This window comes from Hyperolius riggenbachi, chromosome 1 (assembly GCF_040937935.1).
Source record: "Hyperolius riggenbachi isolate aHypRig1 chromosome 1, aHypRig1.pri, whole genome shotgun sequence".
NCBI classification, from domain to species: domain Eukaryota; kingdom Metazoa; phylum Chordata; class Amphibia; order Anura; family Hyperoliidae; genus Hyperolius; species Hyperolius riggenbachi.
In genome coordinates this window covers 664,444,721-664,472,698 of record NC_090646.1, presented here as the reverse complement: position 1 = coordinate 664,472,698, position 27,978 = coordinate 664,444,721, and the positions used below count along the sequence as shown (strand labels likewise).

The following is a 27,978-nucleotide window of genomic DNA, read 5'->3' as shown; positions in this document are numbered from 1 at the left end:
CAGCCAGAGGGAGGAAGAGAGACGCCTGGAAGACAGCCTTAGTGCACCACGCGGGCTCGACCCGCTTCAGAGGAGGCCTGTAATATTGTATTACATGACATATTGTGTTGAGAGACCTTGGTGGTCACATTGTGTGACATTTTTTAATTGTTTTTATAAAATTTTGGATGGTTTTTGAAAAATAATAAAGATTTATAATATTTTGATTATTAGTCTGGTGCTGCTTATATATGGGGGGACTTCCTGTTCTCCTTTTTTGTATACTATTTAAGTGTTTTGTCCCCCTTCCAGCACATTCTAATTTTTGTACTATTATTTTCAAATATTTATTCATATTTGCATGGTGCTGGTCCCAATTTTTATGAGTAAATTCGTTTTTAATTCACTTCTATGAGAAATTGATCAGAAAAACTATCGAAAAATTAGATTGGACCTGTCGGAAATTATCTATCGAACCGTCTATCTGCCAAAAAAATATCATGGTGCATTCTCAGCATTAGTCATGTGACACATAGATCCGCCTTTCAAAAAACCAGACTACACCTCCAATATGGCAAAATTAGCCAGTTGAATGATCAAATATGTGGTATGGCCTTTTAGGAAGATTTTCTCAGCTTAGAGTTATAATATGCCACCGTGTAGACGTGGAACCACAAATAAATGCTGGAGAAATTTCTCGAGCCAAGCTTATTAGCTCATACGAGGGCACATTAGTGACACCTGCTGGCAATAATGAAGTCATAACCACATAAAGCAAACTTATGCAATTTTTGAATAAAATTGCTTGCAGGAAGTAAGCATGCTGTATGGTTAGAGAATGGCGGAATAGAGAAGTGCACCAGTGCTGTGACGTGAATAAATGAGTGACATGTCACAAAAGGAGTGGAGGGTGGAGCACTATCCTGTCAAAATGCAACTTTTATGCAAAGCATAAAAGTGTGTTAAAATGCATTAAAATAGGTGGGCATCTCCCAAAGAGGACCTCCCACATAGGGCTATAGGAGAGTTGCTACAAAAAAAAAAAAATACTGAAAGGGACATAAAATAAAGGGACATTGGGCAGCACGGTGGCCTAGTGGTTAGCTCTCTCGCCTTGCAGCGCTGGGTCCCTGGTTCGAATCCCAGCCAGGGCACTATCTGCAAAGAGTTTGTATGTTCTCTCCGTGTCTGTGTGGGTTTCCTCCGGGCACTCCGGGTTCCTCCCACATTCCAAAAACATACAGATAAGTTAGTTGGCTCCCCCTAAAATTGGCCCTAGACTACAGTACTTACACTACATAATATAGACATATGGCAATGGTAGGGATTAGATTGTGAGCTCCTTTGAGGGACAGTTACTGTACAGCGCTGCGTAATATGTCGGCGCTATATAAATACTAAATAATAATAAAAAATAATAATAAAAGATCTTACTCAGAGATGCACACCAAGCCGCTCACTCTGCTCCTCCAAAGAACTTCGCCTGACCGTCCCCCGCATCACCCAGTCCCATGCACGCCTCCAGGACTTCTCAAGAGCTGCTCCAACACTATGGAACTCCCTACCTCCACCCATTAGGGAAGCCCCCTCCTTCAAGAAGGCCCTCAAAACTCACCTTTTCACTCTGGCCTACCACCCCTCACAATTGCTCTAAACCCACAGCTGAACTCTGGTCCCCTACCTCTCCCTCTAGATTGTAAGCATTTGGGCAGGATCCTCCTCCTTTTGTGTCCTACCTGATCATGCACCTCCATTACTGTGCACCCATGCTATGCATCTGAGTGAACCTAACTTGCCTAATCTCCATGCTCCCCTCCAGTGACTGACTAAGCATTACCTTATACTCATACTGTGCTGCGTGATCTGGTCTTCTTGTATTCCTGTATTGTCATAGTGCTGTGGCTGGATGGTGTAATGGTTAAGGGCTCTGCCTCTGACGCAGGAGACCAGGGTTTGAATCTCGGCTCTGCCTGTTCAGTAAGCCAGCACTTATTCAGTAGGAGACCTTAGGCAAGTCTCCCTAACACTGCTACTGCCTATAGAGTGTGCCCTAGTGGCTGCTGCTCTGGTGCTTTGAGTCCGCCAGGAGAAAAGCACGATATAAATGTTATTTGTCTTGTCTTGTGTCTTGTAAATATTGTCTGTAACCTAAATTGATGTCCAGCGCTGCGTAATATGTTGGCGTTTTATAAATACAATACATAATAATAATAATAATAATAATAATAATAATAATAATCTGTGCGGGAAACTGCAGTCACCGAAAAAGTTCACTTGCAAAAAATAAAAAATGCAAAAATGAACATAATTGGAAAGGGATACATAAACCTGTGAATAGGACCTCCATCTATTGGTGGCGGAGACATTCACGTTAGTCCCGGGTGGCCACGCCTTATGTGCAACACCACTGCCGCCAGTGGCTTTACATGGGCGGAGGCAGCCGGGACAGCATCTCCTGATTTTCCAAAAAATCAGGATGCATCAGGTGAAATGACACTGAAGGCTGAAGTGGTTAAACCTACTTTTTGATACTTGTTTATTTTAACCACTTGAGGACCGCCCCCAGCCGATGGGCGGCGGCAAAGTCCGGGCCCAAACGACCGCAATACGCCCATCGGCGGGGGCGGAATCAGCGGTGGCTGTGCGGCGATCGCGTCATCAATGACGCGATCGCCGCCGGCAATAGGCTCCGACCACCCTGCTCGGAAACCCGCCGGCCAATTAGCAGCGCTGGCGGGTTTCAAATGCGGCGATCCGTCCAATCAGAGGAGTATAATACACTTTGCTATTGTAACAAAGTGCATTATACTGCCTGCCTCCTCCGCTGATGGTCACTCGTCGTGCGACCATCAGAGAGGACAGGCAGCCCGCAGATAAGTTTCCAAAATACCCGGTTTTCGCCACACAGACCCCCGATCGCCCACCCCAGCCCTCAGAACCCCCCCTGACCACCCCAGCACACCACTGCTAGCACCCCACCACCCACCTAAAAACCCATCAATCACTCCCTGTCACTATCTAGGGACGCTATCCCCTAGGTTAGGTCCCTAACTGCCCCCTAGGGTCCCCTGATCACCCCCCTTACCCTCAGATCCCCCCCAGACCCCCCTCCCAGACCACCCCCCTGTATAGTGTATACAGCTATATAGCTGCCTTACCCACTGATCACCTGTCTATCACCCATCTATCACCTGTCTATCACCCCTTGTCACCACCACCCATCAGCGCAGACCCTAAACTGTCCCTTGGGGACACCTGATCACCCACCCAGATCCTCAGATTGCCCTCAGACCCCCCCTCCTGATAACCTCCCCAGTGCATTGTTTACATCTATTCTCCCCTGTAATCACTCACTGATCTCCCATCGGTCACCCCCTGTGTCTGCCACCCATCAGATCAGGACCCAATCTGCCCCGTGCGGGCACCTAATCAACCCCCCATAACCCTCAGATCGCCCTCAGAAACTCCCCCCCCCCCCCCCTTTAATCACCTTCCCAGTGCATTGTAGTTGATTGTGCTGTAATTGTATTTCATTGTGCTGACATTCAGTTTCATTGTGCTGTAATTGTATTTGATTGTCCCGTGATTGGCTTTGATTGTCCCGTGATTGCCCTGTGATTGTCCCGTGATCGGCTTTGATTGTCCCGTGATCGGCTTTGATTGTCCCGTGATCGGCTTTGATTGTCCCGTGATCGGCTTTGATTGTCCCGTGATCGGCTTTGATTGTCCCGTGATCGGCTTTGATTGTCCCGTGATCGGCTTTGATTGTGCCGTGATTGGTTTGATTGCCCTGTGATTGGCCTGTGATTGGCCTGTGATTGGCTTTGATTGTCCCGTGATCAGCTTTGATTGTGCCGTGATTGGTTTGATTGGCCTGTGATTGGCTTTGATTGGCCTGTGATTGGCCTGTGATTGGCCTGTGATCGGCTTTGATTGTGCCGTGATTGGTTTGATTGCCCTGTGATTGCCCTGTGATTGGCTTTGATTGACCTGTGATTGGCTTTGATTGTGCCGTGATTGGTTTGATTGCCCTGTGATTGGCTTTGATTGTCCCGTGATTGGCTTTGATTGTCCCGTGAATTGAGTGCCCTGTGATTGGCCTGCGATTGCCCTGTGATTGCCTTTGATTGTCCTGTGATTGTTTCTGATTGCCTCTGATTCCCCACTCGCCACCACCCCCCCTGTCACTATCCTAGTGATCTAAAAACAGTGATCAGTGAAAACTGTCACTTTTTTAGTATCACTAGTGTTAGCAGTTAGGCCAGTTAGCTTGGCCCCTTTGTGTCAGTTAGTGCTCAGCCCACTGCACCACAGTCACTAATTAGCGTCATCACTGTCGCTAATCAACATTGGTACCATATAGTATCTGTAAGTGATCATTACTGATCGCAGTCAGATCTATTAGGGTCACTAGGATCCACAAAAAAAACGCAGTGTTTGCCCGATCAGGCCTGATCGTTCGCCTGCACTTGCGTTCAGCCCGCCCCACCGCAGTGACAGAATTTTTCTTCTGATCACTGCAAAAAACACTGTACAATAGCTGTGGCACTGTAAACCTCAGTTTTGATTTATTTTTTTATCAAAACTCAGTGACCACAGCTTTCTACCTCTCAAATACTCCCTTTTGCGAGGTAGGTGCTCTTTTTTTCTGGGTAGTCTCAGAGAAATACCCCCTAAATTTAGCAGACCACCATGGCAAGAAAGGGGTATTCCGATGATGAGGTTCTCAGGTACATGGCCCAGTCGGATGAGGACGATTGGGACGCCTCATTCGACGAATCTTCCGGGTCAGAGTTTGAACCTGAATTGAGCAGTGGCTTACTGACCGATAGTGATGATGAGGTTGAGGTCCCGGCTAAAGCCAGGCGTACCACACCCCATGTTGTTGGACCACAGGTGGCGCAGGATCGGCCTCAAGGGCAGCAGAGTGGTGTTCGTGCTGGTCTGAGATTTCATGGTGGGGCAGGCACCAGCAGCACAGCATCTCCTGGACCTAGCACCAGTACTTCCGTAGACCCTGGTGAAGTGACGAGCACCAGCATGGAAGTTGAAACTGGTTCGGTGGCACGTGCAGTAAGATCCCAGTCGCAGCCACCAAGAAGACGGGCCCGTACTACCCCTAGTTTACCAGAGGTGCTGGCAAACCCAAATTGGCAATCCCCTGATTCCGCCGCACCCGTACTTCCCCCTTTCACCGCCCAGTCTGGAGTCCAGGTGGAGACAGATAATCTAGGATCGGCCCTAGACTTCTTCTATCTGTTCTTCACCCAGGATCTCTTAGACTTAATTGTGGCAGAGACCAACCGTAAGGCCACACAATATATAACCGCCAATCCGGAAAAGTTCCTTGCCCAACCTTTTCGGTGGAAACCAGTCCAAGTTTCCGAAATTAAAAATTTTTTGGGCCTTCTCCTTCACACGGGACTAGTAAAGCAGAATGTGTTGCGGTCTTATTGGTCTACGGACCCAGCATATCATGTTCCCCTGTACCCTGCTGCCATGTCCAGGACACGATTTGAGAACATCCTGCGCTTCCTGCACTTCAATAACAACGAAACCTGTCATCGAAGTGACCACCCTGCTTTTGACCGGCTCCACAAAATTCGACCCCTCATAGACCACCTGTCATCCAGATTTGCAGATGCTTATACCCCTGACCAGGACATCTGCGTAGACGAGTCCCTCATACGATTTACCGGGCGCCTTCGCATCAAACAGTACATCCCAAACAAGCGCGCCCGGTATGGGGTGAAACTGTATAAGCTCTGTGAAAGGGCCACAGGCTATACATCTTATTTTAGGTTCTATGAGGGAAAAGACTCAAAATTGGAGCCGGTCGGATGCCCTGACTACCTGGGGAGCAGTGGAAAGGTTGTGTGGGACTTGGTGTCACCCTTGTTCCAGAAGGGGTACCATCTTTTTGTGGACAATTATTACACAAGTGTGGCCCTCTTTCAGCACTTAAAAATAGAAAAAATCCGATGCTGTGGCACCGTGCGGCCTAGTCGCCGGGGCTTCCCCCAACGGCTCATTACCACCAGACTTCAACGGGGGCAGAGGGCCGCCTTGTGTGCTGACGACCTGCTCGCGGTGAAATGGAAGGACAAGAGGGAGGTTTACTTCCTGTCCACCATTCACGCAGACACGACAGTTGAAATTCAACGGCGAACTGAGGTCATTGAAAAACCCCTTGTCGTCCACGAGTATAATACTAACATGGGAGGGGTGGACTTCAATGACCAGAGGTTAGCGCCCTATTTAGTTGCCCGAAAAACAAGACGCTGGTATAAAAAAGTGTCTTTTTACCTCATTCAATTGGCAATTTACAACAGCTTTGTTCTCTACAGTAAGGCTGGGAGAACTGGATCGTTTATTCAATTTAATAAACAGATCGTGATGGAACTCCTGTATCCAGGAGGTGCCGTGGCCCAACCCCAAGATGCAACTAGCCGGCTGCATGGAAGGCATTACGCCTATCCAATTCCGAGTACCCCAGGTCAACGAATCCGAAGAAAACGCTGTCGTGTCTGCAGCAGTGCTGGAATAAGGCGTGACACCACTGTTTATTGTCCCACCTGTCCTGACCAGCCTGGCCTATGCCTAGGGGAGTGTTTTGAGAGGTACCACGAGCAGGTACACTATTAGAGAGTAGGGAACTCCACACACAGCGGTAGGCACACAAGGGTCTCTCAGTGCTATTTCACACTGCTGCGATGCGTTAGGGCAAAATGCCTAGCAAAAGTCACACTTTGCGGTCCCCCCCCTCTACGCCGGAAGTGCTTGACTTAACGCTAGTGCATGCCTACGTTACTGCGTGGCTTCTGTGGCAATATCGATCGGCCCGGAAGTCATGTTGGTCTATGGCGACGCAGTTCATTACTAGGCCGAATGCTACTCTTGTGGTATTGCCTGAAGGTCTGTTTTGGACGATACGGTGCGGCGGGCTCGACCCACCGGGTATGTCAATATGCAGTGTGAAACCAAACATCGGGTTTCCAGAGACCCTAATACACAGGGCTGCCAGAAACCTCTCCTTTCACTTGGGACAAATTGCGTAATGTACTTCGCCACAATTCTGTGCGATTTGCACTTCGCACATTGTTCCATGGGGGAGGAGAGGTTTGTCCTCGGGAGGTAAGCTAAAAAAAAAAACAAAACAAAAAAAAAAACAGGTAAGCAAAGAAGTTAATGTTTGGTTTGCAATGTTAAGATTTTATTAAAAATAGTTCAAAGTTTATTAATGTTAATGAAGTAATTGCTTTGCTGCTTGCTTGTTTTTTGGGTTGTTTTGTATTTTTTTTTTCTCTTTTTCCATCCAATAACCTTCCAGGTGGACCGAGCGAACGACTAACCAGCTGCAGCACTGATGGTGCATCCTGACAGAACATTGCGCGTCTGTCAGCTTACACACAAGTCGGTGCATGCAGCGCTGCAGAACGAGATTTCTCCCCCGCAGTCAAAAAGATACGTTTGCCGAGGCATATGGGCCGAGGAGTGGTGTTGGGGTTTCATATGCTTTGGCAAACACTTTGTATCAAAAAAGAACTCTGGCAATGATTTGTTCATCCACATCGATCGGTGTGAATGGATAAATCAGGTTTGCCAGGGCATACGAGCTGGTGGGTTTGGATTTTTGGTGCGGCAGCTCCTATGTCCTGGCAGACACCTTCCCCTCTTTATTTTTTTCAAATTTTTTTGGCAGATATTTTTTCATCCACATTGATTGATTGATTGTTTGACGTTCATTTTTCCTTTCAGCCCAGAGTGCATTACCCTTATGCCCAATATAAGGCGTATAGCAGAAACTCCTAATACTGGCCATACATGTAATGATTGCAGAGACCCTAAAATGCCAGGACAGACCCCACGAATGATGCCATTTTGGAAAGAGGACACCCCAAAGTATTCCGTTAGGTGCATGGTGAGTTCATAGAATATTTTATTTTTTGTCACAAGTTAGCAGAAATTGTGTATTTTTTTTTTTCACAAAATGTCATTTTCCGCTAACTTGTGGCAAAAAATAAAATTTTCTATGAACTCACCATGGCCCTCATGGAATACCTTAGCGTGTATTCTTTCCAAAATTGGGTCATTTGTGGGGTTTAACTGTCCTGGCAAGTGGGGGGGGGGGGGGGGTGCTAAATTGTAAGCATCCCTGTAAAGCCTGAAGGTGCTCATTGGACTTTGGGCCCCTTAGCACAGTTAGGGTGCACAAAAGTGCCACACATGTGGTACCGCCGTACTCAGGAGAAGTAGTATAATGTGTTTTGGGGTGTATTTTTACACATACCCATGCTGGGTGGGAGAAATATCTCTGTAAATGGACAATTGTGTGTAAAAAAAAATAAAAAGATTGTCATTTACAGAGATATTTCTCCCACCCAGCATGGGTATGTGTAAAAATACACCCCAAAACACATTATACTACTTATCTTGAGTACGGCGATACCACATGTGTGGCACTTTTTTGCACCCTAACTGCGCTAAGGGGCCCAAAGTCCAATGAGTACCTTTAGGATTTCACAGGTCATTTTGAGAAATTTCATTTCAAGACTACTCCTCACGGTTTAGGGCCCCTAAAATGCCAGGACAGTATAGGAACCCCACAAATGACCCCATTTTAGAAAGAAGACACCCCAAGGTATTCCGTTAGGAGTACGGTGAGTTCATAGAAGATTTTATTTTTTGTCACAAGTTAGCGGAAAATGACACTTTGTGAAAAAAACTAATAAAAAGCAATTTCCGCTAACTTGTGACAAAAAATAAAATCTTCTATGAACTCACCGTACTCCTAATGGAATACCTTGGGGTGTCTTCTTTCTAAAATGGGGTCATTTGTGGGGTTCCTATACTGTCCTGGCATTTTAGGGGCCCTAAACCGTGAGGAGTAGTCTTGAAATGAAATTTCTCAAAATGACATGTGAAATCCTAAAGGTACTCATTGGACTTTGGGCCCCTTAGCGCAGTTAGGGTGCAAAAAAGTGCCACACATGTGGTATCGCCGTACTCAGGAAAAGTAGTATAATGTGTTTTGGGGTGTATTTTTACACATTCCCATGCTGGGTGGGAGAAATATCTCTGTAAATGACAATGTTTTGCTTTTTTTACACACAATTGTCCATTTACAGAGATATTTCTGCCACCCAGCATGGGTATGTGTAAAAATACACCCCAAAACACATTATACTACTTCTCCTGAGTACGGCGATACCACATGTGTGGCACTTTTTTGCACCCTAACTGCGCTAAGGGGCCCAAAGTCCAATGAGTACCTTTAGGATTTCACAGGTCATTTTGAGAAATTTCATTTCAAGACTACTCCTCACGGTTTAGGGCCCCTAAAATGCCACGGTTTAGGGCCCCTAAAATGCCACCCAGCATGGGTATGTGTAAAAATACACCCCAAAACACATTATACTACTTCTCCTGAGTACGGCGATACCACATGTGTGGCACTTTTTTGCACCCTAACTGCGCTAAGGGGCCCAAAGTCCAATGAGTACCTTTAGGATTTCACAGGTCATTTTGAGAAATTTCATTTCAAGACTACTCCTCACGGTTTAGGGCCCCTAAAATGCCACGGTTTAGGGCCCCTAAAATGCCACCCAGCATGGGTATGTGTAAAAATACACCCCAAAACACATTATACTACTTCTCCTGAGTACGGCGATACCACATGTGTGGCACTTTTTTGCACCCTAACTGCGCTAAGGGGCCCAAAGTCCAATGAGTACCTTTAGGATTTCACAGGTCATTTTGAGAAATTTCATTTCAAGACTACTCCTCACGGTTTAGGGCCCCTAAAATGCCAGGACAGTATAGGAACCCCACAAATGACCCCATTTTAGAAAAAAGACACCCCAAGGTATTCCGTTAGGAGTACGGTGAGTTCATAGAAGATTTTATTTTTTGTCACAAGTTAGCGGAAAATGACACTTTGTGAAAAAAACTAATAAAAAGCAATTTCCGCTAACTTGTGACAAAAAATAAAATCTTCTATGAGCTCACCGTACTCCTAACGGAATACCTTGGGGTGTCTTCTTTCTAAAATGGGGTCATTTGTGGGGTTCCTATACTGTCCTGGCATTTTAGGGGCCCTAAACCGTGAGGAGTAGTCTTGAAATGAAATTTCTCAAAATGACCTGTGAAATCCTAAAGGTACTCATTGGACTTTGGGCCCCTTAGCGCAGTTAGGGTGCAAAAAAGTGCCACACATGTGGTATCGCCGTACTCAAGAGAAGTAGTATAATGTGTTTTGGGGTGTATTTTTACACATACCCATGCTGGGTGGGAGAAATATCTCTGTAAATGGACAATTGTGTGTAAAAAAAAGCAAAAGATTGTCATTTACAGAGATATTTCTCCCACCCAGCATGGGTATGTGTAAAAATACACCCCAAAACACATTATACTACTTCTCCTGAGTACGGCAATACCACATGTGTGACCCCTTTTTGCAGCCTAGGTGCGCTAAGGGGCCCAACGTCCAATGAGCACCTTTAGGCTTTACAGGGGTGCTTACAAATTAGCACCCCCCCAAAATGCCAGGACAGTAAATACACCCCACAAATGACCCCATTTTGGAAAGTAGACACTTCAAGGTATTCAGAGAGGGCTATGGTGAGTCCGTGGCAGATTTCATTTTTTTTTTGTCACAAGTTAGCAGAAATGGAATTTTTTTTTTTGTTTTTTTTTTTTGTCTCAAAGTGTCATTTTCCGCTAACTTGTGACAAAAAATACAATCTTCTATGAACTCACTATGCCTCTCAGTGAATACTTTGGGATGTCTTCTTTCCAAAATGGGGTAATTTGGGGGGTATTTATACACCTCATTTTAGCACCTCATGAAACATGACAGGTGGGCGGAAAAGTCAGAGATGCTGGAAAATGGGAAAATTCACTTTTGGCAGTATAGTTTGTAAACGCTATAACTTTTACCCAATCCAATAAATATACACTGAATGGGTTTTTTTTTTTAATCAAAAACATGTTTGTCCACATTTTTCGCGCTGCATGTATACAGAAATTTTACTTTATTTGAAAAATGCCAGCACAGAAAGTTAAAAAAATCATTTTTTTTGCCAAAATTCATGTCTTTTTTGATGAATATAATAAAAAGTAAAAATCGCAGGAGCAATCAAATAGCACCAAAAGAAAGCTTTATTAGTGACAAGAAAAGGAGCCAAAATTCATTTAGGTGGTAGGTTGTATTAGCGAGCAATAAACCGTGAAAGCTGCAGTGGTCTGAATGGAGAAAAAGGCTCTGGTCCTTAAGGGGCGAAAAGACTGTGGTCCTCAAGTGGTTAAACTGAAGTTGAAAAATTATCTCCTAGTAGAAAAAGTGAATTGCATATGGCCCCAGGAATGCACATATATCATATTCTTTTCTGCCTGACATGACAGAGGGTGGAGCTGGGGCAGGTAGCAGAACTGCCCATCTCACATTACCATCTTCACCCTCCAGCGAAGAAAAGGTTAAAAACTGCTGGACACTCAGGCTGAAAAAGAGAGTCCCAGCCTATCCATATAACATGAAGGATTTGGCTGTTTAACAATGGAATATTACCCACAGAACTTTCCATAGTTGGAAATACTATTCCAAAGGACACGGTAACTTGACACACTGCTCGGACTATAACTAGGTATCATTTTTCACTTTTAATCCTTATTATTTTTACTGTATTGATCTGTATAAAGAGCTGTATTTAGTTTATGCATTATGTTATTATAAAATGAACTATAAAAATTGTTTGGCTAAGTGCTTGTCCTGAAAGCTCCACAAAGAGCTCCAGCCTCCTAAGGGGAACATTTCCATGACCATTTTTATTATTAGTTTCCTATTTTGCTGTCTAGAAATGATGTTGAATTAATCCTTTTTTCCTCCAGGATTTAGCTAGAGTTAGATTTGCATATTCGCATGCTTATTGCAAATTAGTGGCAGCGACCTGTTCTTTATATCACAGATCGTATCAGTTGTACATACAATCATAACTGTACTGTGTGTGGACTCCCCAACCAATCCAAAAGGTTACTGAAAGGTTTTTATTAATGTGCTGCTTGAATCGCCCTGATATTAAAAGATATACAGCACATCAAAATGTCTTAAATTACATTTTGTCTCCAACTAGTCAGAAACACATTCTTGTGCTTTACAGGTAAATTACATTAACACTTTAGAAGAAAATAAATTGGTTCAAGGCATCCCTGCCAGACAGGATAGAAACCTGTATTTGTATAACCACTTGGTGTATTACCATAAAAGCCAATTTAACAGAGATCTGAAGACCTTTTCATGCATTGTTGTTAAAGGGACTCCGAGCTCATCTAAAAAATTAAAGTTGTACTCACCAGGGGCTTTCTCCAGCCCAGTGCTGGTCGGGAGGTCCCACGCCGGCGTCCTGGCTCCTCCTCTTCACCCCGCTCCGGAATGGCTGACAGGCCGCAGCCCGGGCGACACTCTCCCGAGTGTCGGGCTGCTCCTTCCGCATATGACGCGGATTACGTCACACGCCAGCCGCCTCGCGTCATCACGGCGGCCGGCGTGAAAGTACTGCGCATGCGCGATTAAAGAGCGCATGCGCAGTACTTTCACGCCGGCCGCCATGATGACGCGAGGCGACCGGCGTGTGACGTAATCCGCGTCATATGCGGAAGGAGCAGCCCGACACTCGGGAGAGTGTCGCCCGGGCTGCGGCCTGTCAGCCATTCCGGAGCGGGGTGAAGAAGAGGAGCCAGGACGCCGGCGTGGGACCTCCCGACCAGCACTGGGCTGGAGAAAGCCCCTGGTGAGTACAACTTTTATTTTTTAGTTGAGCTCGGAGTCACTTTAAGAACCTGGTGTATTGAAAATGAACACTTGTAACCAATTCTACCTCTACAAGTGTTGTCTTTTCACATGTTCACTCCAGCTCAATCTATTTTTCTCCATCATCAGTGTATATAAGATTTATCCTACATAATAAAACCTCACTGTCGCTGCGTCCAGCAGCCAGCTGTCCCTGTGTCCCAGGTTTTTTGTTACTGCACATGTGCGCAGTAACTGACAGCTGGGACCAGGGAGCTGGGAGGACGAGCGAGGTGGGCGGGTGCGTGCCCGGCATGCGGCGGTTGCGCGGGAAAAAGACCTACAGCCCGTTTTTAAACGGAGTGGGTCTACTAGTTTGTGAATAAAGAGTTCAGATGCTGTTCCATCAACTTGAATGTTGTGTAGTTCTGTATCTCCCAGCTGGAGAGAGAGTACTCGCTTCGAAGGTGGGGGGGGGAATTTAACGTGGGTTGCAGATCTTGGATCTGCTAAATCATCTTGTAGCTGCCTCCCATGAAATCAAGTTATCAGTTATTTTGCCTGCAGTGCTGAATGCCTTCAGGATTCCCTCAGGGTCTGAGGCTAAATGGTAAACTGCAGCAAAGGGAACAGGAATTGGAATTACAATGTAGGGCACCTAGGAAGATTCTGTAGGTGTGAGGACACTGCAGGGCACCTGGGAACATTCTATGGGATGGGAGGGCATTGCAGGGCACCTGGGGACATTCTATAGGATGGGAGGATACTGCAGTGCACCTGGGGACATTCTATAGGATGGGAGGACACTGCAGGGCACCTGGGGACATTCTATAGGATGGGAGGATACTGCAGGGCACCTGGGGACATTCTATAGGATGGGAGGACACTGCAGGGCATCTAGGAAGATTCTGTAGGTGTGAGGACACTGCAGGGCACCTGGGAACATTCTATGGGATGGGAGGACACTGCAGGGCACCTGGGGACATTCTATAGGATGGGAGGATACTGCAGGGCACCTGGGGACATTCTATAGGATGGGAGGGACACTGCAGGGCACCTAGGAAGATTCTGTAGGTGTGAGGACACTGCAGGGCACCTGGGAACATTCTATGGAATGGGAGGACACTACAGGGCACCTGGGGACATTCTATAGGATGGGAGGATACTGCAGTGCACCTGGGGACATTCTATAGGATGGGAGGACACTGCAGGGCACCTGGGGACATTCTATAGGATGGGAGGATACTGCAGGGCACCTGGGGACATTCTATAGGATGGGAGGACACTGCAGGGCACCTAGGAAGATTCTGTAGGTGTGAGGACACTGCAGGGCACCTGGGAACATTCTATGGGATGGGAGGACACTGCAGGGCACCTGGGGACATTCTATAGGATGGGAGGATACTGCAGGGCACCTGGGGACATTCTATAGTATGGGAGCACACTGCAGGGCACCTGGGGACATTCTATAGGATGGGAGGACACTGCAGGGCACCTGGGGACATTCTGTAGGATGGGAGGACACTGCAGGGCACCTGGGAACATTCTACAGGATGGGAGGACACTGCAGGACACCTGGGGACATTCTGTGGGATGGGGGGACACTGCAGTGTACTTGGGGACATTCTATAGGATGGGAGGACACGGCAGGGCACCTGGGGACATTCTATAGAATGGGAAGACACTGCAGGGCACCTGGGGACAGTCTATAGGATGGGAGGACACTGCAGGGCACCTGGGGACATTCTATAGGTTGGGAGGACACTGCAGGGCACCTGGGGACATTCTATAGGATGGGAGGATGCTGCAGGGCACCTGGGGACATTCTGTGGGATTGGGGGGACACTGCAGTGTACCTGAGGACATTCAAAACACACCAATTATCATGGGATATCAACCCGAACCAATTAATCAAATCTCTGTCTCACCTATTAGGAAAAGGTTAAGCAAACATAGATCATAGGGAGCTGAGATATATAGAAAAATTGCAAAATTTTATTTATCAAAAATTACATAGCAAGTGCATAATCAATTACCACATGATTAAAATCAATTAAAACTCACGATTCCATAGCCCTAATCATAAACCAGACCAATTAATTGCGGGCAGCATAACTTGCAGGTGCACCTATTGTCCCGGTATATGCATGCATTAATAATCTTCAGGCCCCTTTAATTTCAGATATGATAGGCTATAGAGCGTCATCCATTCATTCATAGAGCAATATCTTCAATTCACCCTATATTCACATTGAATTGTATTGCCTCTCATCCACATAAAGATTCACTGGAAACACCCCCATTACATGTAGCATCTAGCTACACAACCTTGTTGGCCTTAAACTACCACCAGAGCGTGATTTAGGCATATAGCATTCAGCAGATAGCAAAGCAATAGTAAGCCGGCACTTTCCTTATATCAAACTTTGATGAGATCATTCCGATCAATGTAGCAGTTACTCGCGTGCCCTAGCAGATAAACCAGGGACTAGGTCAGCAGCACAACAAAGTTCATATTGGAACAATCTTCTGCGGCGGTCCTGTCCAGCCGCCGCATCTGCGGGACGCCCGGGAGTCCGGCCAAACTAAAAAAGAGGGGCGGAGGCTAGGGTGAATCGCTGCAGCCACAGAGGTGGCGGGATGACGTCACAGAGCACGTGACGTGTTTCGCCAATAGGCTTCTTCAGACGTGCATGGACGGAAGCAGAGTACATCTCATACTTATATTCATCTGATAGATGCCGCCCACTCCCTTGCGTATAGCGTAGATACTGACTATGCTGATTATGAGACAAACAGACTCCATCTAGTGGCTATTTTTGAAAGAGGCAGGTGGAACAGTTCAGATAGGAGAATACTGGAACTCCCAAACCATTTTTAAAGGAATACTTTTAGATTCATATCACAGTTCATGCCTTTTGGCTGCATAGAGCCACATTTATAAATCCAGAATGATTCTTTTTTCAATAACTGACAGTCAAAATCACCTCTGCTTGGGCTTATATTCAATTTATAAATTCCTTTTGCTTTTAGGAATCTAGGGTCTGAATTATGAAACATTTTAAAGTGCATTGCCACTGGGCTTTTTTCACAGCCGGATTTAATGTTGTTGACATGTTCCTGTATCCTATCTCTCATAGGTCTGTATGTTTTACCAATATAGATTTTATTGCAGCTGCACCTCAACTGGTACACTACTTTGTCTGTACCGCAATCTATATATTCTTTAATCTTAAAGGTTTCTGAACCATCATAATTAGGAAAAACATCTCCCTTTTCCATATATGGACACATAGAGCAGTTACAATAGCGAAACATTCCCTTTTTATTTCTCCTCACCAATCCTGGTCGATTTTTTTGGTTTAAACTCACTGCTCACAAGCACATCCGAAAGATTCCTACCACGCCTTGCTGCAATATGAGGGTATTCTCCTACCAATTCTCTAATAATTGGATCTCTGCCTAACAGATGCCAATGTTTAGAAAGTATATTTTTAATTTCGTTATAGTGAGATCCGTAGGTGGTCACAATTCTGAACACATCTGGATCGTTATTGGCCCCCCTAATGTTTGATTTTTTGGATAACAATTCAGCAGGGCTGTGGAGTCGGAGTCGTGGAGTCGGGCAATTTTGGGTGCCTGGAGTCGGAGTCGGGAAAAAATGCACCGACTCCGACTCCTAATGAATTTGTAACTGTAATTAAAATAGAAAATATGATAAAATGTTCTATTTCTCAGATAATAGTCATTAAAAATAACGTATACATACAGTAATAGCTGTGCTTAGTCCACAAAAATGAAATAAACCAATCAAAATGAGTTACTTGTGCTGCTTCAATAAAGCAGTCGCCGTATTTTTAAGGTCAAATATACATATCTGATTGTGACTGTATATATGATGTGTACACAGGAATCTCTTATGTATACTAAATAACATCTATGCTGTAAGAATAAAGCCTGATGTGTAGTGTCACTAATAGAGATGGTCAATGAGATGGAAATAATTCTGCATTGATGCTGATTTATGCAAATGTATGCACTCTCTTTGCTGATGAAATCAAATAATTTGATATGTTGTTAAAATTTGGTTTGGTGACTACAAATTAAAGGGTACCTAAAAAGGATGAAAAGTAAAGTTTTATACATACCTGGGGCTTCCTCTAGCCCCCTTCAGGCTAATCAGTCCCTCGCTGTCCTCCACCACCCGGATCTTCTGCTTTGAGTCCTGGTAATTCAGCCAGTCAGCGCTGTCCGGCCACATGCCGCTCCCACAGCCAGGAACATTCTGCACCTGCGCAATAGTGCTGCACAGGTGTAGTATGCTCCTGGCGGCGGAGTGTGTGCATGCGCACTACGCCCGACTGGCTCAAGTACCTGGACTCATAGCAGAAGATCCAGGTGGTGGAGGAGGACAACGAGGGACTGATTATCCTGAAGGCGGCTGGAGGAAGCCCCAGGTATGTACAAAACTTTAATTTCATCTGTCTCAGGTTTACTTTGTTACACAGTAGTACTATACTCTCCCCGCAGAGCTGCAGGGAATCCACCGAGAATGCTGTGCACATTGAACACAGAGGTGTTGTATGTTTACAATCTCCTCATTCCCCTGCAGAGTACCTGCACATCACTCTTACATGTACCCACACTTACATTGCCTAGGGCCTGATAGATGTTCTTTATTCCGGTTTGTCCCTTTTACGAGTACTCTTACCAAGGACTAGTTTTAGTCTAAAGGGAATAAATATAGTAGTCTACATATCCTTCTCACTTCAGTTGTCTTGTAAAATTCCTAAGCTTTGGCAGTTAAGAGACGGATTTCATGTTACATACTTTTAATCAACAACATTGTAATATGCAAATTAGAGGAGTCGGAGTCGAGGAGTCGGAGTCGGTGGAATCCTAAACTGAGGAGTCGGAGTCGGAGTCGGTGGATTTTTGGACCGACTCCACAGCCCTGCAATTCAGAACGCCTCTTTGAAAGAGCCTTATGATAGGCTCTATTAATAATATGTCTAGGGTACCCTCTAGCTAACAATCTAGTTTCTCTGGACATCCTCGGACAGCACCCTGAGAAGATGTCCACTCCCACATTCACTGGACAGGACCGCACTAAAGAATTTGCATAGTTAGGCAGTATAAAAGGCAGCATTTCACATACCACATCAGTTTTTTGTCCTGTCCACGCAGGATGCACTTCGTCGAAACGTCTGAGGCTTTCCATGCCAGGGAGCAGGGGCTGCTGCCAGAAGGCTGCCAGGAATACCGTAAGCCAGGCTGGTCTAAGGTGGGGAGCTTTCCGCAGCATAGACGCCAGACGCTACGGAAGCCCGCCCAGAGCGCGCGCACACGCGGAAACCGGAAGTTCCGGTTTACTCGCCCTCTGTCAGCTGATCGGGTCATGTGAGGCAGCCAGGAGGGGAACGCCGAGCGCCATTGCGGGCTCAGGAAGCCTGTCAGCGTCCTACGGAACTTGCGGACGGCAATGGTTGTAGGTAGGCACCTCTTTCGGCTGCACAGGGGGCGTTTTGGCTGGGTGGGCTTGTGGGTATTTAAGGCTCCTGGTTTTCAGCCTCCAGTGTGAATCGGCTGACCATGGAGCAGGCTGCTGGATCCTCCTCTCAGGCTGCGGAGCAAGGTTCCAATTCCTCTCTGGTAAACTAATCCTGCTGGTGGGATTGCTTTACATTTATATTTTATATACTATATTAGTATATTTTACTGAGGGGCCTTTTTTTCTGTTTTGTTCTCTCTCCTTCTCTTATACAGCCCAATCCAAGAGATAAAGGAGAAAAACATAAGAAAGCAGAACAGAAAACTGATACAAAGAGATGTTCAATTTGTTCCACTAGGATTCCTATATCTTCAAAATCTTTATGTCAGAAATGTGCTGATAAGGTTGTGAAGCAAGAATCTTCTGGGGTATTAAAGGAGTTTGTGGGATGGATGAAATCTGAACTATCATCTACCTTTCAAGCTTTCAAAGGAGTGGCTACCCACACCTCTCCTCCCCCTCCTACCCCTCCCCTTCCTTCAGCACCTACAGAGGTTACTTCTGATAAAACGCAACATCCATCTAAGAAAAGGAAGCTTGATAGAGAGGAGGAAGTATCAGATCTCTCTGAGGGAGAGGTGAAGGATTCATCTTTTGAGGGTAGTTTTATTGATTCGGAGGAAGAAAAGGAAAAGGCATTGAAATCTGCAAAGTTTGCTTTTGCTGTTGATGACTTGGATAAGTTACTGTCTACAATGCATATTACTATGGGTGTTAAAGCCGAACATAAGGAATTGTCTGCTATGGATAAAATGTATGAAAGCCTGTCAGTGGTACAATCAACCTTCATTCCGGTTCATGAGAACCTTAAGGAGATGATAGACAAAGAATGGAATGTACCAGAAAGGAGAGTATTTTGGCCAAAATCGTTAGCTAGAAGATATCCTTTTAGACTTGAGGATCAGAAATTTTGGGGTCCAGTTCCGAAGCTGGATCCCTCAATTTCTAGAATGTCTAGAAGTTCAGACCTCCTGTTTGAGGACTCAGGTGTTTTAAAAGATATCATGGATAAAAAGATGGACAACTTATTGCGTAGAGCATGGGAGTCATCTACTACAGGGTTTAAACCTGCTGTTGCATCCACAGCCATGGCACGTTGCTTAAAAATCTGGTTAGAACAACTTCATATGCATATAGCAGGAGATACGCCAAGAGAGGAGATCTTGAAAGCATTCCCTACCTTGTTTCTAGTAGTAAATTATCTTTCTGATGCAGCAGATGAATCTGTAAGGCTGTCAGCTAGGACATCAGCATTAGTAAATTCTACAAGACGTGCGGTTTGGCTAAGAACATGGCAGGGAGATTCATCATCAAAATCACGTTTATGTGGCATTCCGTGTGAGGGAAACCTTTTGTTTGGTAGCAAGTTGGAGGAGACCCTTGACAGATCATCAGATAGGAAGAAAAATTTCCCAATTAAGAGGAAAACTTTTCGTTTCCAGAGATCCTTTCGTAACCAGAAGAAGCAAAGCAATACCTCTACAGGAAGTGGTAGAGGAAGATGGAATACAGCAAAAGGTCCAAGAGCCAGATCAAATTTCCTACTTAATCCCTCCAGCTCAGTTACAACGCCAAAGCAACAATGACGCCATAATTCCAGTAGGAGGAAGGATCACGCATTTTTTCGAGACTTGGCAGGAACATTTCCAGAACAAATGGATAAGATCGATTGTATTAGAGGGATACGATCTGGAGTTTGTAAGGATTCCTCATTCAAGATTTTGTGTAACCCCCCACCCAAAGGATATGATTGTTCAGAAGGCACTGATGGAATCGATTGCCTCCCTACTGGAGAAGAAGGTGATACGCCAGGTACCCGCCTCTCACATGCATGCAGGCTTCTACTCCCCTGTCTTCCTAGTCAAAAAACCCAAAGGAGATTACAGGTTCATCATAAATCTAAAGTCATTGAACAGATTCATCTTATACAAAAGATTTCGAATGGACAATATGAGGACAGTAGTGAACCTACTACAGAGAGACTGTTATATGGTGTCCCTAGACCTCAGAGATGCATACTTACACATCCCCATGAGTCTGAGATCACAGAGGTTTCTGAGATTTGCCATCAGGACTGCAGGGGAGGTAAGACATTACCAGTTCACTTCTTTACCATTTGGGTTATCATCAGCACCATGGTTATTTACTAAGATAATGGCAGAAGTTCTGTCAGTGCTTAGAATACGATCTATTCAGGTTATATCATACTTAGATGACCTGCTGATATGGGGCCCTTCTACAGAGTCCGTTTCATATCAGTTGAGCTATACAATTAACTTTCTGGAGTCATTAGGTTGGCTCATGAACTGGGAGAAATCTTGTCTTCAACCTTCAAAAGTCATGAATTATTTAGGCCTTACGATTAATTCTTCTGTTCAGAAAGTTTTTCTGCCTGTTGATAAGGGTCAAAGATTAATCAATTGTATTCTTTCCTTTCAGAGTGCTCAGACCACAACAATAAGAGAAGCTATGTCACTTCTGGGGCTCATGACTTCTGCCTTCATGACTATGGTTTGGGGACAGTTTCATTCAAGGCAACTCCAGGTATGGATCCTGAGGGTATGGAACAAGAAGAAGTCTTCTCTAGACGACAGGGTACTGATCCCTCCCAAGGTGAAGCTTTCTTTGGACTGGTGGAAGGAACAAGTACATCTCTCGACAGGCCGTCTCTGGAACTTTCCAACAGAATGCATTCTGACAACAGATGCAAGTGCAATAGGGTGGGGGGCACACTTCAAGAATATGCCAGCCCAGGGTCTATGGTCTCAAACTCTAAGCAGCATGCCATCGAACAACAGAGAGTTGGAAGCAGTCAGATTGGCTCTAGAACATTTCTCCTCATTCCTCCAGATGAAACATGTGTTGATCCAGACAAACAATTCTTCAGTAGTGGCATACCTGAACAGGCAGGGGGGTACCAGGAGTGCTTCCCTTTGGAGTCAGACTCAAAGGATAATGTCCTGGGCGGAACTATGGACTTGTTCTCTAAAAGCTATACATTTGAAAGGTTCTCGAAATTGCATGGCAGATTTCCTCAGTCGGGAGACTTTGTTACAGGACGAGTGGAGCCTTCACCAGGAAGTGTTTCAAGAGATTCTGCAGAAATGGGGCAGTCCAGACATAGACTTATTTGCTTCCAAGCACAACAACAAATGCCCTCAGTTCTGTTCCCTCTCTCGGGAGGACAACTCAAAGGTCATAGATGCCTTCTCAATCAAGTGGGAGTTTCCTCTGGTCTATGCCTTTCCACCAATTACAGTGATTCCGAAAGTACTGAACAAAATAATGCAGGAGAAGGTCAGAGCGATATTGATAACTCCTTTTTGGCCAAAAAGACCTTGGTTTTCGCTGCTGAAAAGGTTAGCTGTAGAGGATCCCTGGATATTACCGAACAGACCAGACTTACTATCTCAGGGCCCGTTCTTCCATCCACAGCTGACCATGTTCAAGCTAACAGCGTGGAACCTGAATGGACACTCCTGAAACAAAAGGGATTTTCAGAAGAACTTATAAAAACTTTGATTTGCAGCAGAAAGGAGGTAACTAGAAAAATGTATGCGAAGGCTTGGAGAACTTATTCTGATTGGTGCTCAAGGAAAGGGGTCTCAAGAACTTTGATATCCTCTGTATTAGAGTTTTTACAGGCAGGATTCGCAATGGGCCTAAGCATCAGCACATTAAAAGTACAGACGGCTGCATTAAGTGTATTCTTGGAGAAAAAATTGTCAGAAGATCGCTTTATAATTCAGTTCTTCCATGCAACGTGTAGGTTGAAACCAAAACAGAGAATAAGGACCCCACCTTGGGATTTAAACACAGTGTTACAGGCATTTTCATTACATCCCTTTGAGCCATTATCAGAAATATCGGAGAAAAACCTTACTTTGAAGGCAGTGTTTCTACTAGCAATTTGTTCTGCAAGGCGTGTAAACGAGATCCAGGCCTTGTCGATTGATGAACCATACTGCATTGTTTCAGACGATCACATCACTTTAAAGATGGACCCTACCTTTCTACCAAAAGTGGTCTCGGATTTTCACCGGTCACAGGAGATTTACTTACCTTCCTTTTGTCCAAATCCTTCAAATGACAAGGAAAGGAAGTTGCAGGCTGTTGATGTTAGACGCTGTATCTTACAGTATATGGAGGTCACTAACAGTTGGAGAAGGTCTAGGGCGATGTTTGTCCTTCATTCAGGACCAAACAGAGGAAGGCAAGCTTCAAAAGCTACCATAGCACGATGGTTAAGACAGGCCATTTCCCTGGCCTACAGCGTGCAGAATAAGAGAGTGCCAGCATCCATCAAAGCTCACTCCACGAGATCGATGTCAACTTCTTGGGCAGAGAGGGCAGGAGCCAGTATTGAGCAGATTTGCCGAGCAGCTACCTGGTCTTCTTCAAACACTTTTGCTAAACATTATAAGCTAGACGTATCTGCTAGTAGAGATTTAGCCTTTGGCAGAAAGGTTTTACAGGCAGTTATCCCTCCCTAGATATCAGGTTCTTGTTTATCTTCTCAGGGTGCTGTCCGAGGATGTCCAGAGAAAGACTAGATTACTTACCGGTAATGTCTTTTCTGGTAATCCGAAGGACAGCACCCGTTGACGCCCACCCATGTAAATAAAAAATTTATATTGAAGCATCATTTGGTGTCTTGTCTTTTTTTATAACTGATGTGGTATGTGAAATGCTGCCTTTTATACTGCCTAACTATGCAAATTCTTTAGTGCGGTCCTGTCCAGTGAATGTGGGAGTGGACATCTTCTCAGGGTGCTGTCCTTCGGATTACCAGAAAAGACATTACCGGTAAGTAATCTAGTCTTTTAAGGTCCTCTGCTTCAATTTTAAAGTCTTCAATTTCACTACAGTTGCGTCGCAACCGCATGAACTGTCCAGTAGGTACAGCCCATTTTTGTGACGGCAAGTGTGCACTTTTGGCAGCTAACAAGGTGTTACCTGCAGTCTCCTTACGGAATGTGCTTGTGACCAACGAGTTCCCAACTTTCTTGATCTTCAGATCCAAGAATGAAATCTCTAAATCACTGACGGTATAAGTCAAAAATATATTTCTATCGTTGTTGTTCAATTCATCAACAAATTCTCGTAATTGGCTTTCAGTACCTTTCCAGACAACAAGTATGTCGTCCACATACCTAAGCCAGAGGGCGACGTGCTCCCGGTACCCACACATACCCCCAACCACGACCTCCTCCCAGAAGCCGAAGTGTAGGCATGCGTAGGACGGGGAGCAGGGCGCCCCCATAGCTACGCCCTTTTTCTGTCTGTATAGTTCCCCTTTAAATTCAAAGTAATTGTAATTTAGTATTAATTTCATCATGTCCATAACATATTCAGAATGCTCTTGCCGATCTCCTGTGAAGGATTGCGGAAAAGCCGCCACGTGCTCTGACGGCGTGGCGGCTAGTTCCGCGTCCAGCCCGGCGGTTTACGCGCGGCGACATGTGTCTGATGTAGTGCAGCCTTCCTGTGCACATAGGCTGAGGAATACACGCGCGCGCGGAGAGACAGAAGCTTTATGGGAAGCAGAGAGGAATCAGCTGACTCCCTTGGTCAGCTGATCTCAGGATGTATGCAGATTGGCTGGAGGGGACTGGGCGGCGCTGATCAGCGCTGCACTATATAACCACTCGTCCCTCAGTCTCACGTTGTCTGCCGTTGTGAATGCTATGTGTTGGCACACAGACCTCAGTCAGATCCCACAGTGTGTTGTAACCAGGAGGGCCTGGGAATTCACACTGAGCTAGATTATTCTCGCATTGTTATGTTATGCTATAGACTAGTTCCAGGGTGTTGTGACTACGGACCTCACACCCAAGCCTAGGATACTGTGTCATTGCTACGTTATGCTATAGACTAGTTCCAGGGTGTTGTGACTACGGACCTCACACCCAAGCCTAGGATACTGTGTCATTGCTACGTTATGCTATAGACTAGTTCCAGGGTGTTGTGACTATGGACCTCACACCCAAGCCTAGGATACTGTGTAATTCTATGTTATGCTATAGACTAGTTCCAGGGTGTTGTGACTACGGACCTCACACCCAAGACTAGCATTGTGTACTTGTATTACTTTAGCACGGTTACAGGGTGTAGAGAGCTAGGATCTCACATCCAGTTAGGGCAAGTCTGTTCATCTTAGCAGCAGGGCATCCTGCAACCAAGCCTAGGTCCCTCTCCTAGGGAGCCTTTAGGCTATAGGGATTCACCCACAGTCTGGGGTGAATTCCCTTCTTCTTCTAACCTCCAGCTCCTCTGGTGGTCCTTACTCAAAGTGGTACTGTTACACCAAACACTCATATCTCAGGTGTCCAGAGGTTAGACATACCTGGATTATTGGTGATTCTGCAGATCATCCATAATCTGGTGTTAAACTGTATTACTGGTGATTCTGCAGATCACCAATAATCAGATTCTATCTGCGTGTTGACACCAATCGTTACATCTCCATATTTGTTTCCCAGATAATAGTTTAGTGCTTCTAGGCCCTTTTGGTGCGGGATGGACGTAAAGAGAGACTCCACGTCCAGACCCACCAACAGCCAATCTTTTTCCAAACGCACGCCAGTAATCTCAACCAGAACTGCCTTTGTGTCCATCACAAAAGATGGTAATCTTTGAACTATATCTTTAATTTTGGACTCGACAAATTGAGCGACCCTCTCCAGAGTGCCATTGTTACCTGACAATATAGGGCGTCCAGGAGGATTTTTTATATTATTATGAGTTTTTGGTAATATATAAAACGTAGGGATAGTATGTACATCAACTTTAAAAAATTTCATTTCTCTCTCCAACAGGACTCCATCCAAATATCCCCATATTATTTTATCATTAATTTTATCTATTAATTCTTTAAATGGATTCTTGTATATTCTCTCATAGGTAAGTTTATCGCTCAATAGCCGTCTAATCTCTTTTTCATACATATCTTTACTCATTATCACTACGTTTCTTCCTTTGTCACTTCTCTTAATTTCTATTTCTTTATTGTTTTGTAACTCCTCCAAGGCTTTTCTCTCCATATTGTCAAGGTTATCTACCCCTCTTCTTTTCCAATTGATCATTTTTAGGTCCTCTGCAACTAGGTCCATAAACATGGCCGTGTATTTGTTACTGCTTAGTGCAGGCATGTAGTTAGATTTTGGGCGTAAATCAGTATGTAGAACGGGGGGAGGTTCCCCATGTTCCACCTCATAGAGAAGATCGCTCAAGTAAAGTGTATCAACATTCAATTCATGATTATCGATTGAGGCGTCTGAAGGAGTAGTGGCGTACATTCTTTTTAGAAGAACCCGTCTTAGAAATAATTGAACATCCTTATACGTCTCAAATTCACAGCTAGTTTGCTTAGGACAAAATGATAGGCCCTTTTGCAACACCTTAATTTGTGGTTCACTTAAAGGTATATCAGTCAAATTAATCACATCAAAGCTTGAATTTGTTACCGGGAGCAATTGCTGACTCTCGCCTGATTCCCCCGTGTTTGCATGCCTTCTCTTCTTCCCCCGCTTACCTCTTCTTCTAAATTTCCGTCTAAATAAATAATCATTTTCACTGAATTCATCATTATCCTTATTCCTATTTCTATTTCTTGGGTTTCTCTTCCTATTTTTCTTCCTATCTTTATTCCTATTCTTATAACTATTCTTTCCTGACTTTTTTAAGATCCCTGATTTTCCAGACCCCCCACTTTCCTGTCCTGAGGAGTCTCCTGCTGACTCTTCAGAGGTATTGCCCCAGCCGACTCTTCTACCTTTCCCTCTCCTTAAACCATATTTTTGGCCACTTAAATTAAAAATATCGCCACGTTTGTAATCCTCAACATCTCTCAAAAATTTATTTTCTTTATTATTTTTAATTCGTTCATTTTCTTTTTCTATAATATTCTTAAGTTTAGTGTTTAAACCGTCAAAATTAGGATCATTTTTGAATTCATTGAGCTTCAGAGTACTAATCTCGAGCTCTTTTTCTACATCTTTAAATTGTATTTTTTCTTCTTTGGCGAAAATTTTCATTACACGGATACCATGCAATTTGCATTCAATTTCCCATTCTGGGAGCATTCGAAGGGTCTGTAGATGTTCAGCTGGGGCTACCCTCTCTCTGATTCCCCGGGGGATAATCTGTGTATCAATATAGCGGTCCATCCCTAGGATTTCCCACTTTTTTTGACAAATTTAATGGATATTTTTTGGTGTTGTCGGAAGAGACATACTAAACTTAATTTGACTTCATTAGCTACTTCAACCTGCATTTCATCATAGACTTGCTGCTCATCAGAATCTAACTCGAAGACTGGTACATATGCCATTTTAATCTTGCTTAGAATCAAAAAATGGGGATATCAACCACAATTACACTATAAATTCAAAACACACCAATTGTCATGGGATATCAACCCGAACCAATTAATCAATTCTCTGTCTCACCTATTAGGAAAAGGTTAAGCAAACATAGATCATAGGGAGCTGAGATATATAGAAAAATTGCAAAATTTTATTTATCAAAAATTACATAGCAAGTGCATAATCAATTACCACATGATTAAAATCAAACATACTAATTTACGCCCAAAATCTAACTACATGCCTGCACTAAGCAGTAACAAATACACGGCCATGTTTATGGACCTAGTTGCAGAGGACCTAAAAATGATCAATTGGGAAAGAAGAGGGGTAGATAACCTTGACAATATGGAGAGAAAAGCCTTGGAGGAGTTACAAAACAATAAAGAAATAGAAATTAAGAGAAGTGACAAAGGAGGAAACATAGTGATAATGAGTAAAGATATGTATGAAAAAGAGATTAGACGGCTATTGAGCGATAAACTTACCTATGAGAGAATATACAAGAATCCATTTAAAGAATTAATAGATAAAATTAATGATAAAATAATATGGGGATATTTGGATGGAGTCCTGTTGGAGAGAGAAATGACATTTTTTAAAGTTGATGTATATACTATCCCTACGTTTTATATATTACCAAAAACTCATAAAAATATAAAAAATCCTCCTGGACGCCCTATATTGTCAGGTAACAATGGCCCTCTGGAGAGGGTCGCTCAATTTGTCGAGTCCAAAATTAAAGATATAGTACAAAGATTACCATCTTTTGTGATGGACACAAAGGCAGTTCTGGCTGAGATTACTGGCGTGCGTTTGGAAAAAGATTGGCTGTTGGTGGGTCTGGACGTGGAGTCTCTCTTCACGTCCATCCCGCACCAAAAGGGCCTAGAAGCACTAAACTATTATCTGGGAAAAAAATATGGAGATCAGCAAGAGCATTCTGAATATGTTATGGACATGATGAAATTAATACTAAATTACAATTATTTTGAATTTAAAGGGGAACTATACAGACATAAAAATGGCGTAGCTATGGGGGCGGCGTGCTCCCCGTCCTACGCATGCCTACACCTCGGCTTCTGAGAGGAGGTCGTGGTTGGGGGTATGCGTGGGTACCGGAAGCACGTCACCCTCTGGCTTAGGTATGTGGACGACATACTTGTTGTCTGGAAAGGTACTGAAAGCCAATTACGAGAATTTGTTGATGAATTGAACAACAACGATAGAAATATATTTTTGACTTATACCTTCAGTGATTTAGAGATTTCATTCTTGGATCTGAAGATCAAGAAAGT

General features: G+C 44.4%; 2 protein-coding genes across 8 annotated transcripts in view; both read left to right on the top strand.

Annotated features, from left to right (window-relative positions):
- The window catches only part of LOC137532296 (NACHT, LRR and PYD domains-containing protein 3-like), a 784,203-nt gene that overhangs the window by 78,001 nt on the left and 678,224 nt on the right, over window positions 1-27,978 (top strand). The gene's annotated exons all lie outside the window — the stretch shown is intronic.
- On the top strand, window positions 18,967-22,023 carry LOC137532320 (uncharacterized). The gene is made up of 2 exons (XM_068252735.1): window positions 18,967-20,399; window positions 20,754-22,023. The coding sequence occupies exons 1-2, from the start codon at window positions 20,061-20,063 to the stop codon at window positions 21,795-21,797; spliced, it is 1,383 nt and encodes a 460-aa protein (XP_068108836.1). The 5' UTR covers window positions 18,967-20,060; the 3' UTR covers window positions 21,798-22,023.